This window comes from Triplophysa dalaica, chromosome 4 (assembly GCF_015846415.1).
Source record: "Triplophysa dalaica isolate WHDGS20190420 chromosome 4, ASM1584641v1, whole genome shotgun sequence".
In the NCBI taxonomy this organism is placed as follows: Eukaryota; Metazoa; Chordata; class Actinopteri; order Cypriniformes; family Nemacheilidae; genus Triplophysa; species Triplophysa dalaica.
In genome coordinates, this window is record NC_079545.1 from 18,806,235 (window position 1) to 18,825,663 (window position 19,429).

A 19,429-nucleotide genomic window follows, 5' to 3' on the forward strand; every position below is an offset into this window, starting at 1 on the left:
ATTAAACGAAAAACAATATTAAGCTGAATGTTCAGTAGCGCTATTTTTGAAACTGCAGACTTTGTTTGTTGACAAAAATATGAGCGCCAACATCGTGTTAGAAGCGTGTAGATGACATCTGTTTTCTTACCTATGTCCGGTGCGCCAGATCCTGTTTCAGAATCCGCGTACAAAGCTTTGATCAATGCACACACTGATATAATGAACCACATCTTTATAAATCGACGTTCCTTCAATGCTAGCAACAATACATGAATGAACACCCAAAATCGCTATGTAAAAATGCCTTCTTGTCATCTGAGGGAACAGGTAAAATAGTTAAATGTTGGAAGGTTTACAGAAATGCAGTCCGTGATCTCTGTTATCAACCCACTTTAAGGAGAACTCTTGCGCTCAAGTGCACGCTTCTCAATCATCTTTTCTGTTCCTCCACGCCCATATTACATCAAGCAGCCAATCAGATGACAGAGAACCTATCCTCCAGACACTACAGGTGGCACCGTCATTTACCTCAACACTTTCGTACACAAGTTAAAAGGGATATAGTGCTGCACACACCATGCTGCTTGCAGATGCTTAAATAAAGTTATTATGAATGATTTATATCTGTACTTTTTAGAGCAAAGCAAATATTTTAATGACCACAAATCAAACTCTCCACTTTAAAGTTGTCACTTTTTTTAATCAAGGATTTTGTTTCATACAAAATGGTATGGTAGAAACAACTGCAGATTTCAAAGTCTGGCCATGAAACAGAAACCAGGCAACAAACAGCTCAGTAGCAGAATTCAAATAAAGAATGCCCCAGCTCTTACGCATGAACGGAGCTGTCAACATAGCTCAATACTGTTTCCTTTATTTATAATTTTTTTTTTTTTGTTTCAACAAATCCCCCAATTCATATCAAATGCCGTTAAAAAATCAAACCAAAAGAATACATTGTATCAAAATGTACGAAGATAGACCATGGGTATTTCAACATGCACATACACTTTTAGACCATGCAGACATTATTCTTTCCAAGGAAACAGCCACGTTAAACTCGGTTGGTGGCGCATGAAACAGAGCAAGTCAGATTTTGGCAAAACATTTTGAGAGATCTTGTGGCTGAATATGTTGTTTATCTAAATCATAGGGAAGCTGAAGGAATGAGTTCAGTGACAGAACAGCAGTCTTGATCCACACTGGCAACGTGCCGAACAACAATGAATTGATGTGCCAGGAGTGTAAAGGTTTTTTTTCCCACACGAACAACGCAACAACTCTATATCAGCAAATGTTCAGCTCATCCTTTAACCTCAGAACTCTCAGAGTGTGTAGAAAAATATCAGTTGCTCAGACTGTTGCTTGGAAACCGTTTTCTTTACAAACCCTGACAAACTGACATCTCTGGTGCATGCACATCCATATACTTGCATTTTTGTAATATATATATACGTTTTGCTGCGTTCTGCATTTTTTTTATTGTTGTGCCTTTTATGCATTCTAAAATATACCTTTTCATACATTTTTTTATTAAGAAAAAGATTTGGTCACTACCATGCTAAAGCCTGAATCTGGGTATCCCAGTAGGTAAAGCTACAAAATGATCAAAGTATATCCTGATAAAGTGTCATCTTGTTGCATAGCCCTACATAAACAAAGTTTCAAAGAAGATGCAAGTTACAAAAAAGAATATTCGTCGTCAGTCCTGACACCCGAATCACCTGATTACCCAAACAACTCTCAAAGTTGGATAAACAGAAAACTGATGTGAAATGATGGAAAGAGCTCATAAGCCCAATTGAACTCACTCACATCCTCTTCAATCTCAATTGTGTCCATCCCAATATAGCAGCTTACTCTGTCCCTCTCTATTCAGCGGTCAATGTGGCTAAATATTCCTCTCATGTTACCAGACTGATAAAAAAGGGAGCCCGGCCATATTTCTATACAGCCGGCAGCTGGGGGACGGCGGTAGAATGAAAGCTGCGAGTGTGTGTATGGGTGCTTGGAGGAGTGCCATGGAGGGGAAAGTTTAACCTTAACACAGACCGGCCCACTGTACTGGTGCCAGGACCCTGACTCGACACAACTCGACACACAATCACATCAAACAACCTGCTACACAAGAAAAGCACTCACCTTTCGGTCAATTTCGCATCTAAAACAGAGAAGAGACATAGCAACACAGTCTCTGAGCATCTTCATCGGGACGGGAACTATACATTGTAAATGTTGGATCAATCAATTAGAAGTTTGTTTAAGCATGCATTTTTATAATCGTGGTTATAAAATCAGGACAAATATACAACTACTGCAGTTACTCCGTACTAATATACGTGTTTGGTAATGGAATTGTCAACATTCCATCAAGTACTAAAATTGTACAAAAGACACAAGAATTAAAAAAACGAAAACAATCATACTGTCATTACCATTCGAAACCTAATGTGTCAAAGGTACTGTATCTTTGCTTTTAAGGCTTGCGATCATAACACCTTGCCATTCTGTTCACCCCCTTGTTCAGTTCTCTCTCATGTTGATGCTCTAAAAAAGGCTTGAGGTTGCATCATGACTACAATATACAGTATTCAAAAGTTTAGGCACTTTGTAATAACATCTGGAGCGGTCGATAAAAACTGTTAGACCTGACAGTATGGTGAAGCCGTAAGCAGTTTACGCACAGTTCCTCACAATACAAATCAATCGAGAAAATATCTACAACAGTTCGATATAAAACAAAGTACACTATGGTTTTCAAGGATTTCACACAGTGATATGTGCTAGGAATGGTTATCAGCAGCAATATGAACAATCTGCTTTCTCGACAGTGTGACGCAGAGCAGGTGGTTTATGTATCTATGGTCCGTGTCTCTGTACATTTTCTTATTTAAAACCAAAAAAAATTCTGTTGAGAATGCCGTTTATACTCTAGCCACATTTTGGGTTTCATAAATTGACTTATAGAATGTCGGCTTTAAAAGAAACCGTATGTTCTTTACGGTTTGTATTTAAGTTACACTAGAGTTTAATGGACATGATCACGCAGGCAAACTTTAAGAAAAGTGAAAGCCTGTTGGATGTCAATCTCATGTGTTTGTAAAGAGATTTGACATCTTAAACTACACCAACTTAACTGTTTAGCATATTCAGGCAAATTCTTTAAAAGTTGCTGCTGAGAAAACAAATACTTGTACACACGTATCACTGCATTTACACCATCCAAAACAAAAGAGATGATAAAACTCATCATGATTTGAAAACAAAGCATTCTCCAAATATGTGTGTGTACAATAAAGCCATCCTAGCACCAGTCATCGGCCTCTGGGTAGTACTGCCGTGCCCTGCCTCTGCTGAAGTGGTATCCATTGGGCACCCCTCGGAACGGCTGTTGGGGAGGTGGAGGAATAGCCACGATCGGCACCACTACAGTCCTGGGAGACCGGCTCTGATCCTCTTGGAAGACAGCGTACGATTCGGGCAGCGGGCAGTTGCGCTGGCCGGCAGGGTGGTCCGAGGGGCCTAGGAAAGGTTCTGAGTTAATGCGACTGACAGCGGCCGGCAAGCTGGAGCCGCTGTGTAAGAGCGCGTTGTGCTCGGACAACCCGCGGCTTAGCCTGCCGGGACTCGGGGGAGGCAGGCCAGTCTGAGAGCCCAAGAAGGGCACAGGGGAAGAGTTGGCAGTCCTGTAGGCCACAGAGGGGCGAGGAGTAAGAGGGGTCTGGGGCAGCTGCCTGCGCCCGCGGCTCGGAGTGCTTGCCCCTGAAGTCAACAACACCGGGCTTCCTTTAGCCCACCCACTGCCCTAGATGAAAATTAAACAGGCAAATCAAAACAATAAAATGATGACAAAAACGCCCAAAATGGTGGAACAGGGACCCGGGGGATGAGAAGAGGGAAAAGCAAAGCAGGAAGGAAGGAAAGAAGGAAAAGAGACAATACAGTAGGAAAAGATGAATGGCACAAAAAGGTGAAAGGAAAGATGAAAGACAAAGAAAAGTATGACAGACAAATGCACATTGAAATGGTGAAGAGGAAGATTGGAAAGAGAAGTGAAAGGCCATGAGAGGCTGCACTACAGACACAGAGAAGATAAACTTACGTTTTCATTGTATTTCAACCAACCTCAAAAGTGATAATAAGAGAATATTATTAGAATATCTGAAGGGTGTTGTGTGAGGCAGATCATTCCAAACCTGCATGACTTTCTTCTGCAGAACACTAAAGATCTTTTATGTTCCACAGAAGGAAGAGTCATATACAGGTTTTGAACCACATTTATCAAAAATGCATTATTGGGGCAGCGCTTTACATAGCTGAGCTCCATTAGATCTGTAAATTGGCACTGTAATGCTTTAAAACTAGAAATAATTGTCAAACTTACATGTGAACAAATCTGTACTAGTTACTGACTAGATCTTCTAGTTTCTGATGGATCTTTTCATCACTTACTACAGTGTGGAGTTCAGGATCATTATTTAAGCTTCAATTCACTAAGCTGTCTTTCCTTAGACTGAATCACCCTTCTTTGACCCACATATTCCTGTCTGTTCTCGACCCCGGCCCACCTGCTTGTCGAGATTGGCCTCCTGGCCCTCGGTGGGTGAGGTGGCACAGCTTGCCACAGCAGACTTGCTGGGACAGTGTTCTCGGCTGCCATAGCGATCACAGGAGTAATAGCGCTGCCTGTCCGCTGATGACGAATGGTGCTTCCTGTCATGAGAACGACCCCGGTCATAAACCCTCTCCTCAACTGGGTCAGCCGCTGTGCCTGAGAGTCAAAAATAAGAGTGGATTTAGAGGCAAGCACTTGGATTCAGCACTACAAAATGTGCCATTTCATCTGATCTGTATTTTGTAAAGTTAAAGGATGTGTAGATATTTTTACTAGATTTGAGTTGAAAGTGTATTTTTAATGTTTTCTTGATTTCAATCTTTTAGTCAACTGCCAAATTGAATTAGGCTCTAAGCATTAACCTTTAAAAAAAAGAAAACAACACAAAATTTACCAACGGGGTAAGAAACACTATATGCAGCCACGGCTAAATTATGAGAAATTTTTATTTAATAAGCATTTCTGGATGTTTTGTTTCCATCCCAGTCCACTATCTGTTTTCAAAAGCAAACCTCAGGAGTGACAAAGTCATCCAACAGCAATGTGAAAGACAAAAAAATCAAGGTTATCACATACCAAAAAATGTTTTCCCAAAAACATGTACAAATCTTACTGTTCTATGCTTAAAAATGAAAATGAATTTGTTTTATTTTGTTTTGTTTTGTTCTTTTCCAGAATTTGAGGTCGAAAAATACAGAGCATCTTTTCTGTTATTTTGACCTGTTTCTCCAATTTCTTCTGAAAATAAATGCAAATAGAAATAATATTAATAGTTTACAGAATAAAACAGAAATGACATATCTATTAATAATATATTTTAAAATAAAAAAAACAGATTTTGGAATGGTCTCTTGAATTGTATATTACCGTAAAACTGACGAAAATACAGAAACTGAACATTTGCATACGTAATTAGCAGCATAATTATATATAAATTTATAAATTATAAAATTGTCAGAAATGTGTGTCTAAAGTTAGATAATCGCTGTAAAATTAAACGTTTTTGGACATTTTGCTGATTTTTTCAGGAGAAATGAATGGGTAAAAAAAGAGGAATTTCTTGATGTATTGAGCCCTGCTGTGACACATCTCTAACATCTCCCCTCTCCTCTGGATTTCCCATTCTTCAACAAAACACAGAACCTGACCGTCTCTGAATTTTTCTTCCCTGTTCTCGATTGGCCTGCTGAGAGATAACCATAAATTAACAGGTCATTGGGTCTGCATGTCTGTCAGCCCCTTTTATCCGACTAATAGAGGCCAGCTGTAGCCCCGACGCTCTCACACCAGGCCCTGCGCTCTTACCTCTGAACTACTCCAGTCCTCATCACATCACGCCTGGGTCTCAGATCAACTGGACCAATACAATAAAATGTTGCTTATTTGCTTTGACAGCATTAATAATAATAATTGTATTTTATTATAATTTATTTTATATAGTGCCTATAAAAGTTGCTTTCTCAAGCTTTACAGAAAACATCACATCAGCTAAAACAACAATAGGAACAACCTATAAGTATAAAAGTTACAAACTAAACGATACAAAATAAAATGAATAATCAAGTAAAATTAATTGTAAAATAACATTTTTAAGAAGAGATTTAAAAGTTGCTAGTGAATTTGCTTCCCTGATGTCAGCCGGGAGAGTTAGGAGCATAAGAAGAGAAAGATGATGAGATAAAATGAAACTGTGTGTTGACCTGTGGCCTTGTGTTGAGCGGTCGGCGACCGGTCCAGTGATCTCTGTTTCTTCTCTTTGTCCCTGCGATGGTGACATCTGTGATGATGGTGATGGTGGTGTTGTCGTTCATGAACCGGTTTCTCCAAAATGTAGTCGTTCAGATTGACCTCCTGAGGGCGCTGTGCTGCAAAAGTGGACGCCGAGCGTCTCATTGGGGAATCCGGAATGGGCTAAGGACAGAACACAAGGTGGTGGTAAAATAAAGCCAGATTGAGGCTTTCGCACATTGTTATCATGGAATATTACAGGGAATATCTCTAATAACATTGTTGTGTTTACTGAACTGTCATTTTAGCTCAGGTGCATCAAAACAGGGATGAACTACAAACCACAGTTATGCTATAAGGACTCATTATGGTATCAAAGTATCAGAAGCAGGATAAAAAACTGTGTAACATCTGCAGCAGCTGATCTAAGAGCCTTTGAGGAATACACTCATTTTGGGCTCATGCTGTCCAACACATGGCGTCTGCGCCTCTTAATCTTTGTGAAAGGATCAAAGGTCAGGTGTACCAGACTTACTTTGATTCCATGTTTTGAAGTACAACAGGCTTCTAATTCTGAGATTCCCACTGATGGTGAGAACAAGCAGTGCTGTGACTTAACTAGTTACGTAAAAGTTAAGCTTAGGTATTTTCTTAAATTTTATAAATATGTATTAATTAATATTTTATAATTTCATGCATTTATTATATAATTTATATAATTTTAAACAATGTATGTATTTTTATATAGGCCCTAACAGTTATTTATTATAATTAAATATAATTATGTATAATAAAATAAAATTTATAAAATCGGAAATGAGTCACAGGTTTCTTCTGACAGGGTGGAATTCAGGTATAAAACGTGCAACGCAAATAATTAAATACTAGGAACCTTTTAATTGGGGCTGTCAAGCGATTAAACGTGATCAATCGCACCCAGAAGAAAAGTTTGTTACGTTGAAGTTTAAATAAAAGTTATTTACATAATATTGTATATGTCTGTGTACTGTCCACTTAAATTTTGAATATAAAATATTAATATTAATTAACATTTATTTATTATTGAAATGATTGGTAAATATCGAATAAATACATCAAAACATTTCCAAAATATGTTTACCTGTATGTGCTTATAAATAAAAAATTATTATGCACAATACACAGCCATATATTATGTAAACACACATTTTTTATCTGGATGCGATTAATCTTTAAATCATGAATATGTGGGATAACAAAAGAAAATCAATAAATAACAAAACCTTAAAAAACAAGACTTCCTTTGTACTTTATAAACCCGCTGCTTGATCTCGAGTCCTGAAGTAAAACTAATGAACCCCTGCTTTAAAATAATTATATTAGTAATGGAGTGAATATTTGGTAAACATACTTCCAGTGAGGTTCCAGGAAAATGACGGGAATGACTCCTCTGGTGAAACATACGTTGGCAGAAAAGACAAGAAGAGATAATAAGAGACCATTCTCAAAAATGAAAAATGAATGTCAAGGTAGAAAGACACTGAAAACCATCACGTTGTTATATAGTCTTTCACCTGTTGTCTCAGTGACTCACTTGAGTTATTTTTGACACTAGTATATCCGTTAACATCAGCTGCTTGTTTTAAAAATGAGTTGTGTTTTTTTATAGTCATTTCAGTTTCAATTAATTTAATTATTGAAAGTGTTTGTCATTCTGAGTCAACCTAATATAATATGATGGACATTAGAAGTCATAGCTTAGGGAACAACTTGTCTTAACAGATCTTACTAGTATTGCAGATATATACAGATTTGCACCCATTAATGGCAATATGACACGTTTATGATCGTGGTTTCTTTTTGGAATTTAGTGTTTGTCGTTATTTGGCTCTGTTGCACCTCATTCCATCTGTCAAACAGAAGGCCTGGAGATGGCCAGGTGCCAGTGAAGAAGGGCTTTCCCCAAGAAATCAGAGGGATTGGGATATATTAACAGGTGCTGAAATGTCACATTCAGCATTGAATGTCTCTTATCGGCTAGCGCAGCACCCGGGCTTGGCCGGGAATCAAATTTGGGAGTGAAGTGGAGGCACTAAGGCAGCCGAAGCAACCCATTAGCACTGGAACCGTGTGGTGTTAGTGTGATTTGATCATAGGAAGGACGTCCTGACGAGTCTTAATGGACTGAAATCTTTTTTCAGAGTACAAATGGAACTTGAATTTAGGATCTCATTCAAATGGTTTTAAATCTACTTTTCCAATGATGCTTTCATTTCGCTGTTGTTTATAACATTAAGCACACTGAGTAATGAGATAGCAAAACAACACAATCCATTAGTAAAACCCATTAGTCTTTTAGGCAGTTCGGTGCAAATGACCTTTAAAATAAATAAAAGGAAAATGTCATTTAGCATTCAAAACGAGCTTTGATTTTTTTATTATTTTGAGTTAATCTTAAAGATTTGGTGACTATAAAGTATTCTTAAACTTTTTTTTGAAATTACTTTTATTGCGAGCTCTCCGCACTTCATCTTAGCCAGCACAAGCATGGATCTGGCAACCTAACAAAGACTAATTGTGTTATGCTTTACTTTACCTTTAAAAAAAGATTAGATCGTAAGAGCAATACATTTCTGTGCAACATTATATATCTTTCTATGGAAAGAAGCAGGTATTTTTATCCATTGTGGAGCTTGACAGGCCTTGGAATCCATCCACTTTTATTATAAGAAAAAGAGCAGTGCAAATACACAGACTTTGTTTCACAAAATTTTGTCTAAATCTTTGAATGTAATTTAGAATTTTGAGCAAATTTTTGATATTGGGTGAACTATCCCTTTAAAGATAATGCTTCCGCTATTTCACATTATCAAAAGCATGAAAATCCAAGTGCATTTTTACGAGTCTGACAACATTTTGTTAAGGGTACCTGCATCTCTGCATTGAGTTTTGGCATGGATACTGCACGTCCTTGGCCCTCGAGGTTGGCAGAAGTTGGCGTGTTGGCACTGTTTTCCATATTCCTCATTTCTACGGATTCCTGTTATATACAAGCACAAGCAATAAGGTCAATAATACAGGTCAAAGAAAGACACTGGTGTCATAGACCGTTTTTAATCGCAGCACCTGGGCAGTGTTTGCATTCGAGGCTTCCTCTGACTGGCCCCTCGAGATTGGCCGCCGTTTGGACTTATGGACCTCCTTGGACTTTTCTGAGGCCCACGATGAAGATCCTATAATGGTGCTGTCAAGACTGTGACAGAGAGGAGATCATGTAAGTGTAGACACTGCACACACATTATGACGAATAAGAATCTGTGCATGTGTATGGGGGATGTTTTTGTGCTCACTGTGTGCGTCCGTTGTTGAGTGTGGTGGAGGTGGGTATGGTGGCGTCCACACTGTTCGTGGTCTGATCTTGCATGTGGGTTAAAGGAAGAATGGGCTCTAAGAGAGCACTGACTTTATTCTTTAAAGACAAAACAGAAATGGTGTTATGATAACAGAGAGAGAACTTCAGCATAAACACATACAAATAAAAGTTAGTTTCTTGAAGGAACACTTCACCCAAAAATGGTCTATGAAAAGTCAATGGGGAGTACGGACCATATTTGGGTGAACTATTTCTTTAATTTTATTTTAGCGATCTAATTTAATACCCTGGCTCTATTAAATACATATTTACCATCCCCAAAATCTTTAATTATTATTGACTGTTTTCTTTTCTAAATTTGCAAAACATTTAACTTAACTTAGAATTATCCTTATAATATATCATTTGATTTTTTTATTTATTTATGTATTATTGTTTAGAAACATTATTGTATCAATAGTATTAAGTTATAACATAATAATATATGTTGTATATGTATACAGTATATATATGTTTATCAACAATTTTGTTTTTTTTTATTTCTTTGCTAAACTAAAGGTGATTTTTAAAAGATTTAAAGAATGAGATAATAGAGTGAACTACTGTCAATTCACCCAAATAGCTGCAGTAAGACCAGCCCTGCATACATGGGGTCGCATTCAATATGGTTAAAAAGCATTCAAGGCAGAACTTCAGGAACTGAATTCATACAATGTCAGAGTGTTTCACCTGAGATCCAGGTCCTGTCTGATCTCTCTGCTGCTGTTGTTGCCTCTGAAGCCTTTTGGCTCTGTTCTGCTTGTAATAGTCGAAGATCATAAGAGCTGCATACACCTTTCCAACTGTAAGCTCATTGGCTGCAAACAAAAACAAACCTAGTCATGTAAAGTTAATGTGTTCCATTGGTGAACACAAGAGGGCACTGTGTGTTATCGTTTATGGATTTCCATGTTGATGTATGATAACCCTTAAATAATTCCTAGCGTAAATGTCTTGTTTAGATACATGATTGTGAAGGTATTTTTGTGGCAAGAGAACTAAATAATCTCCTGGGTGGGAAGGAAATGTTCATGTTTACGTTTGTGTGGAGTGACCAGCAGGTCCATGGTCTTCTGAGACAGGTTTTGCCAGACTGTGGAGAGCTCCTTCTTCAGTTCAGCGTCTGACAGACGCTGGGCCACCATGCCTGTGGAGAATTTTGAAGAGACAGAAGGCAAATTATCTTACATCAGAAATCACTTGACCAATCTAATGTCCATCTTAAATTACATTTTAGATTTAAAATTATAAACTGTACTGTATGACTTCAATTGACAAAGGAAAAACATTCCAACAGCAAACATAAAAAATATAGCTCTTCAAAAGACAAAAGGGGTTGTAACGATTTGGTCAAATAACAATATTGAATTTCATTATTTACGAAATAACACAATGCATCATGTAATAAGTGCACTGTAAGTCGCTTTGGATAAAAGCGTCTGCCAAATGACTAAATGTAAATGTAAATGTAAATCATGAAATCTTAAATTTGGTTATAATTTGGCTTGATCAAACACAAGAAATTTGCACTTCAAATTTGGATTAGGTGTGTTTTCACTACTATAACTAGATTTAAAAAAAGTGTTTTGTATTAGTAATAAAACAAACACTGTTGATTAGATTTATGCATTTGGCAGATTATATTATTCAAAGAAACTAAAACAGTAACTGCCATTCAAGCAATGCTAAACATTTGATCAGTGTGTGTCCCTGTGACCAACACGACCCCACGACAAATACGTAACTATATAATGATCTGGCTAATTTTGGCTAATTCGTATGAATTGATACGATCTCATTCTGACATTTTTATATGATTTGCTTTCACGTCAGTGATGTTAGGTTAGGGCTTCAGTATTGCTTATGTTCAAGTAATCTTATGTTTCTAAACGATTAATATGAACCCAATTCGCAAAATAGTCATGAATTCCTGTGAGATCAGGTTGTCATGCCCCTAAACCTTACCGAGCTACACTGTAAAAAAAAACTGTAATTTTACTGTTTTTTTTTTGTTTTACAGATTTTTCATGTCCTTCTAAAATAAAGTCAAAAAAACTAAAATGAAAGAAAAAGACAATAAATTTACAAGACAAAAAAGGATAAACATGTCCTTTACAGGGATTGTTATTTTATTTATTTTATTTCTGTTGCCCCAGAACCCAGAAAATGTCTGTTTTTTTACATGATTTTTTAACAGTTTACATTCCAATGCACACCGCTTTTTCCCTGTAATAGGCAAGTGTAAATTTCAGTGTTGTTTAGCATGAGCAGTGAAGCTCCTGCAAGCTATACCGAGCTCCCATAGAGATACAACAGATGCTACACACACCAACCCACACACGTTTCTCAAATGTGTGGAAATGGCACAAGCAGCACCAGTCGCACTCATTGCAGAGGGCTGAGTGACCACGTCCCCTTATTAAATATCAGGAAATAACAATATTTGGAAAAGACATAGATGAATTCCAAATCTAGTCTTAAGGACAGGTAGGGACCGTTATGAAGGTAATATGTTTGCTATATCTGACCTGATGCTAGTTTGATCTCCAGGGCGGTGCGGATGAGAGCCATCAGGGTAGATGTGAAATGCACAGTGTTGTCTTCCGCTATGGGCATGTTCATTTTCACCAACCGCTGAGGGGAGCCACGAGGTTTGTTAGTGGGGTAAAAGGACTCATCACAAAGTCAGTATCAACCAGAACATCCCAAAACAACTCAAACAAAAACCGTTTGTGTGTATTCAAGGCTACGCTTGTTTATTTCCCTCTATTGATTCCTCTCCACTTAATTCTAGTAATTGCATAATAAATATATTGGATCGGATTGGTATAGTAATTTTGGAATGCAGCATGTTGTGCTTGTCTTTAATATCTTTAAGATTTGAAGCACACAAACAGTTTTGTTCACATAGAGAAGAGGAACGCACAGAGTCGAACATTCACATTCACTACTAGAGGCTACGATCTGCAATCAAAGTGCACTGGTAATAAACCCACACCGACTCAAGAGTGGAGATAAGCATGTACACATAACCATGAGGGGCTTCAGAAGACACGGGAGCTCGACTCTGGCAGAAACTGTTTAAGAAAAATATAGCAGATATCTGATTTTAGAGTTTGTAATGATTTAAGCCAAATCACAATAAAGATGTTTTTTCAGAAAATTCAACTTTAAATATAAAATTGACCTTAAAGGGACTTTAAGTACATCATCCTGACACAGCCTGTTGTAAAAATCATTTTAAAAGGTGAGGTGTGTAATTTCTAAGTAGCACTTAATGAGTAAAAAACGCTTTATTTTTATGCTTTAAAAACATGATTTAACTAGTTTTGCATTAGTTTCCTTTGACTTTAAAGGGACAATTCACCCAAAAATAAAAAATATTCTGTCATTATTTACTCTCCCTCAAGTTGTTAGTAACCAAACAGTTCTTGGGCACCACTGACTATCATAGTAGGAAAATAGACAATGGTTGTCAAAAGTGCCCCAGAACTGTTTTCTTCCCACATTCTTCCAAATATCTTCTTTTGTGTTCAACAGAACGAAGACAGATAGAGCAATTTTTCCTACTATGGTGGTCAAAGGTGGGCAAGAACTGTTTGATTCCGAGCATTCTTCCAAATATCTTTCTCTGTGTTTATCAGAACAAATAAACTTATACGGATTTGGAACAACTTGAGTGTGAGTAAATTATGACAGAATTTTCATTTTTGTGTGAACTGGGTTATCGACTCTACCCACGAAATTACACACATCCCTTAAAAATATGACACGTTTATGTGTATTATACACCATTTTATAAGATGTAAACATCACTGGTCTGAAGAGGACTTCCTGTTTAACAGAATAGTTAAAATAAACAGAATCAAAATGTTAAATAAAAATCTTTAGAATTTAATTATAAAATTAAATAAAGTGCTCCTCGCCGTTTACATCTTGCAAAATGGTAAATAGTACAAGTGTACAATATGTTTTGGTGGCATTAATTGTCAAGAGTTGAGCTCCCCAGAGAAAACCAGCATACAACCACTAGCATTAGCAGTGCAAGAAAAACAGAGCAAAAAGTCCGAATGGAAGAAAAGCGGAGTACAGTTTCACGCACAGACGTATATTCTCACACACCATACAGAGAGAGAGAGAGAGAGAATGGGAGACAGGCTCCAGGAGACAGATAAGAGAGAGGAAATGGTCAAGTGGATGAGAGATAGACAGCACAAGCAAGACAACGAGAATATAAGACAACGACCGCTACGAGAGGAAGATAGGTCAAGTGCATAGATCTCATGACGGAAAGCAACTGAAGTTAAAAACACACTGCTCCATGAAAACGAGGGTGAGAGAGTGAGGGGGTCCCCTTGGAGTTACACCAGCTATTCTAACACAAGAAATAAAAACTTGTCCAGCAAGAACCAAAGAGCAATGTGGCGTGTTTAAATGCAGACTAAATTTACATTAAACATTACGCTATAGCGGTTAGAGATTGTGGGTTGAATTTTTCCCGATTCTGCTCATGTTGTGCACAAAACCTTACACCAGAGGTTCTCAACCTTGGGGTTGTGACCCAATGTGGGCCTGCCGGTTATGCAGATGGGTAACAGGAGATTTATATGATTTACATCTCATTTATAGCCATAAGTTAAAGCCAGAGGTTAAATACTGTATTAAACATGCTCTTTTAATCTACATATGTATATGTAACCTAGAAACAGAGCTGAATGTTGGTGAAATATTTGTTCATTTGGGCAAAGCAGGTTTCTGGGTCTCTTTGGCAAAAAAAGCAAACAAAGTTAAGTATAAAAATGTGGAAATGGAATGCACTCTTTTTATTGTAAGAGTTTACACTAGTCTTGCATAAAATAGCAAATAGATAACGCTATTATTTATTCATTAAAAATGAAAATTCTATCAAGAATTTGTTTCAAACCTGTATAATTTTTTTGTGCCATTAAACACTATATATTAGCAACTGAAATTTCTGGGGTATCTTTGACTAAGATAATATGAAACAAATTGTGTTTTTTGGTTCTGTTTAACACAAAGGAAGATATTTTAAGCAAAAAGTTATTTGGAACCTTTGACTGCCAATTTTTTTTCCTACTATGGTAGTCAATGATGTCTGAGACATATCAGTTGCTAACATTTTTCCAAATATCTTTCTTTATGTTCAACAGAACTTTTTGGGTGAACTATCCCTTTAACTTAACAAGACCCAACACATCGATAATTTTGTTTTGATAATCTTTGGTCTGTTACTAGGGTGAAGTTGCACCTTGCTATTGAAAAAAGGGTCACTAACCAAAAAAGGTTGAGAACCCCTGCATTACACAATGCAACTTAGGGGGTTGAATTTACACACATGAGGTATGATCCCAAATGTTGGAAAATTTAGGATCAGTGTTTTACTTGTTAGTAATAAAAACACTTTTTATAAATATAAATATTACATTACTAAATATAAAGTTATGCAGTCATACTTGTCATTAGTCTGTGACCATCCCAAAATGACACAGGAATTAAGGGAGGGGGGCTCAGAGGGCTCTCGAAGGAAGAAACTACACATATAAAATAGTAAAGCTAGAGGAGAAACAAACAAACATGTAAACAAGTGGGGGAACACTGCAAGAGCACAGTGATTGGCTGAAGAATAGGCCAATGGGAAGACAGTATGAGCAGTTAGGGGCCGGGGCATGTGAAGTTAAGCTACCTTGTAGGCGATTCGTGGAGGACATTTCTTTCCCAAACCTAAAGGTGGGGACATGTGGAGCAGCATCTCATACATATCGAGGTACTTGATACGGCCACTTCACAGTGCAAAATAAAGAAAAGGACGGGGCAAGTTAGAGAAACAGGAATAGAAACAAGGGGAGGGGGTGGAAAGCAAATCAGATAAGACGAAATGAGAGAGACAAAACAAACAAACAAAACAGACGACAAGAAACAGAAATCTGTGTTATTTAGATTTCCAAGAGAGCCATGTACAGGGATGCCATCCTGGCCTGGTGGGGTCAGAGATGGATCCCAAAGGTTAGAGAGCTGATCCCTGATAAAGAGAGATGGAAGAGGTGAGTGAGATGGCAAGAGTGGATGGTGACAGAATGGCTGCATTGTTTGGAAGATGTCTGCATCTGCATGCTGAGACATCGAGGGGAGATTCCTTTATCGGTGCACGGAAACAAAGGTTTCAATGCCAGTTTGGTTTCCAAAGTGTACACCGGCAAATCTCATTTCGTTTATCTAAAATACTAAAGAGGCCGTATTAACAGAGCCATCATGTGAGACTTAAACATAATTCTAAAAACCACTAAGGTTAAAGAATGAACTCACACAATCAATTGTTGAAATATTTTGATCGTACTTAAGTACTTGATTTGTGGCTTTGAAAGCTTTGTTTCCCATCCAGCATCATTAACCAAAGCCAGACAAGTCTTGTGGGGCAAGTGCTTGTGTGTAGGCAAGTCATTTGTGCACAGCCATTCAAGTTTGGGTCTCTGGGCATGTTAACACAGACCCCGCGCAAGTGGAAGAAGTTGCTTGGGTTGCAAACCTTGTATGCTACCCTATTAGGGCAGTTCTTCCCTAAGCCAAGAGGGGGCGAGATAATTCGCAACAAATTGTACATATCCTTATAGGAAATCCGTCCGCTGTGAAGAGAACAAGCAAAACATGACACATATATAAGGACAGACTGAAGTTGTGGACAGAATGGACGCAGACAGGAGAACAAGATCCTATTCAAATCCAGACGACTCTTACAGGCAGTCCACGGAGGGTGCTCATTATTAAAGGGAACAAGGTAGAATATTCAAGATGTTTCTTTTTTACTTGAGCTAACAGAATCACTTTCTCTCTCAACTGCCAAACTGAGTTACTTTATTTATCACAAGAGCAGATCTCCATCTGGAGAGGATTTTGGGCTGGAACATACCAGGCAGCCGGGTCATACTCCGCCCACACTCGGATAAACTCATCCAGGTGATGAGGGCCCAGGATGGAGGAGTCACGTGTCAGATACTCAAAGTTGTCCATGATGACAGCCACAAACAGGTTCAACATCTGGAAAAAAGAAGAGTGGGAAAAGACAGTGGAGGTCACGCAGAAAGAAAAACAAAACAGTTTAAGACGGCTTTAGGGTTATGCAGATAATGCAAGTCAAGCAGTTTTGTGAGAGTTCTGTAGGTCAAAGGTCACTGGTATTGCATCCTTTGTTATAGACTGTTTCCGCGGCAACAACATAAACAAACATTATGTGGCCCAAACTTAACTTCCGATAGACCTCTGCAAAGAATTTAATGCAATTAATATACAATAGAATGTTCATATAAAAATGTTATATGATAACAAAAGACAGATAATGATAAATAAACTTCCATTGGCTGGTAAGACTTTGAGCACTGACCAGGAAGGAGCAGAGGAAAATGAAGGACACAAAGTAAAAGTAGGCGAAATCGCTGCCACACTCTTTCCCGAGAACTGTAGAGCGCACATCACAACTCCGCTCGCTAAGGCAGGACAGCATGATCTCGTGCCAGGCCTCACCAGTGGCGCTCCTGCAGGAGACATGATGAAGAGCTGAATGAATAAACTGTGGATCTGCTATTAGAACTGCATCTGATTTTTTGAGAATATGACAGAGACTGGAGCTGATGGCACAAGAGCTGATATGTGGAGGCAGATTTCATGTATAACAGTGTTATGTTGATGTGCTGTCTGCCCCTGGCTCACAGCTCAGAGGAAGCCCCAGGCAGTCATATTGTGTCGTGGAATTACAGCGACTTCCACTTCCGATCTAATCGATCTGTAATTATTCCAGATTCGAGGTGTCCAAAAATCAGAAAGAGAGGAGTCAGAGTATGTTTGCGTGTTTGTGTGATTCTAAATGTGTGCTTTAGAATGAGACAGGGAGAGAGAGTAAGAGAGTGAGAGAGAGAGTAAGAGAGAGAGGTGGATGTATGGATGGAGGTATAGATGGATGGATGGATGGGGGAATAGACGGATGGATGGATGGATGGATGGATGGATGGGGGAATAGACGGCTGGATGGATGGGTGGATGGGTGGATGGATGGATGGATGAAGGGGGGAATAGACGGATGGATGGATGGATGGATGGGGGAATAGACGGATGGATGGATGGATGGGGGAATAGATGGATGGATGGATGGGTGGATGGATGGATGGATGAAGGGGGGAATAGACGGATGGATGGATGGATGGGTGGATGGATGGGGGAATAGACGGATGGATGGATGGATGGATGGGGGAATAGACGGATGGATGGGTGGATGGATGGATGGATGGATGGATGAAGGGGGGAATAGACGGATGGATGGATGGGTGGATGGGGGAATAGACGGATGGATGGATGGGTGGATGGGGGAATAGACGGATGGATGGATGGATGGATGGCGGGATGGGGGAATAGACGGATGGATGGATGGGTGGATGGGGGAATAGATGGATGGATGGATGGATGGGGAATAGACGGATGGATGGATGGATGGGTGGATGGGGGAATAGACGGATGGATGGATGGATGGATGGATGTTCACAGACAACAGACAGACAGGCAGACTGACACACACACATGTAGGCAGACAGATGGACAAGCAAGCAGACAGACAGAGTGAATGTGTGCTTTAGATTGAGACAGGGAAACTCAAAACCACACAGAGAGAGAGAGAGAGAGAGAGATCAATGTAAGGATAAACGGAAAACAGAAATAATAAAGTTAGACAGGCACAGAAATAGACAGACAAACCATAAGACAGTGAATGAGTTCTTTAGAATTAAGCAGGGGGAAACAAAACCAAACACACAGAGAGATATAGATAGACCAATGTGTCGATGCATTGACCAATAGATAGAAGAAAGAAGACAGCTAGACAGCCCTGTCATATTGTTGTTTAATTTCATGACTGGTGCAGCAGGTCAATGAATGAGTATAAGGTGTGTACAGACCTAAACAGCAGCATAAGCGCTTGGAGGAAAGTGCGAAAGTTGTTGTGATGATTGATGGCGGTGTCCTCATTCAGCTCAATGTTTCCAAACACCTGCGATATTAAAGTAAAACAGTTACATTAAAAAACCTTTGGATAGAACAATTCTACTTTTTTATTTATCTATGACCAATTACACAGTAGCACTCCATCGACCTTTTACTGGTCATTAGTATTTGCTGTAACAGTAAAATATTACATTGTATACTCAATGCACCAACCTGCATTCCAATGATGGCGTAGATGAAAAACAGCATGGCGATTAAAAGGCAAACATAAGGTAGGGCCTGGAAAAAAAAATGATATATACGTTGAAATATTTATAAACTGCAATCCGTTGACTATATTAAAAACGCAATGAAGAATTAAATGTAATGTACAGCCTTGAGTGCATTAACAAAACGTATATCATATAAAAAATAAAGGTACACATTTTTATGTAAAATCATGAAATGTCATACTGTATGTTCATTAGAAAATATACTCCTTAATATTCCATATCGATTCCATACTGCAAACAGCTTGGTGAAATCATCAAGGCCTTTTCACAAATTGGCAAAGGTTTAAATTTTTAAATTGAGATTATTATGGCTATCATTGTTACCGGAAGAACATTAACTCAAAAGTGTGAAAAAGGCTAACTGACCAATCATGGCTGGCGGAGTGGTCTAGCTGTAATTCGGTAATCATATTGCTGAGTTAAGTAGGGGGCAACACA

General features: G+C 38.5%; 1 protein-coding gene across 8 annotated transcripts in view; it reads right to left on the reverse strand.

Annotated features, from left to right (window-relative positions):
- Positions 1-661: 661 nt before the first annotated feature.
- cacna1ba (calcium channel, voltage-dependent, N type, alpha 1B subunit, a) overlaps positions 662-19,429 on the reverse strand; it is a 96,865-nt gene continuing 78,097 nt past the window's right edge. For 4 of the 8 annotated variants that reach the window (XM_056744950.1, XM_056744949.1, XM_056744948.1 and 1 more), the window contains 15 exons: positions 18,933-18,998; positions 18,674-18,765; positions 17,113-17,263; positions 16,642-16,769; positions 15,421-15,517; positions 12,245-12,350; positions 10,756-10,863; positions 10,407-10,534; positions 9,655-9,773; positions 9,431-9,557; positions 9,234-9,344; positions 7,716-7,754; positions 6,298-6,508; positions 4,551-4,753; positions 662-3,787 (listed from right to left, as the gene is read on the reverse strand). In XM_056744950.1, the coding sequence (XP_056600928.1) occupies positions 3,287-3,787; positions 4,551-4,753; positions 6,298-6,508; positions 7,716-7,754; positions 9,234-9,344; positions 9,431-9,557; positions 9,655-9,773; positions 10,407-10,534; positions 10,756-10,863; positions 12,245-12,350; positions 15,421-15,517; positions 16,642-16,769; positions 17,113-17,263; positions 18,674-18,765; positions 18,933-18,998 (2,187 nt within the window). In that variant the 3' untranslated portion in view covers positions 662-3,286. Of the gene's footprint in view, positions 3,788-4,550; positions 4,754-6,297; positions 6,509-7,715; positions 7,755-9,233; positions 9,345-9,430; positions 9,558-9,654; positions 9,774-10,406; positions 10,535-10,755; positions 10,864-12,244; positions 12,351-15,420; positions 15,518-16,260; positions 16,358-16,641; positions 16,770-17,112; positions 17,264-18,673; positions 18,766-18,932; positions 18,999-19,429 lie in introns of all 8 variants that reach the window. The other 4 variants (XM_056744954.1, XM_056744953.1, XM_056744947.1 and 1 more) reach the window with 2 other exon arrangements.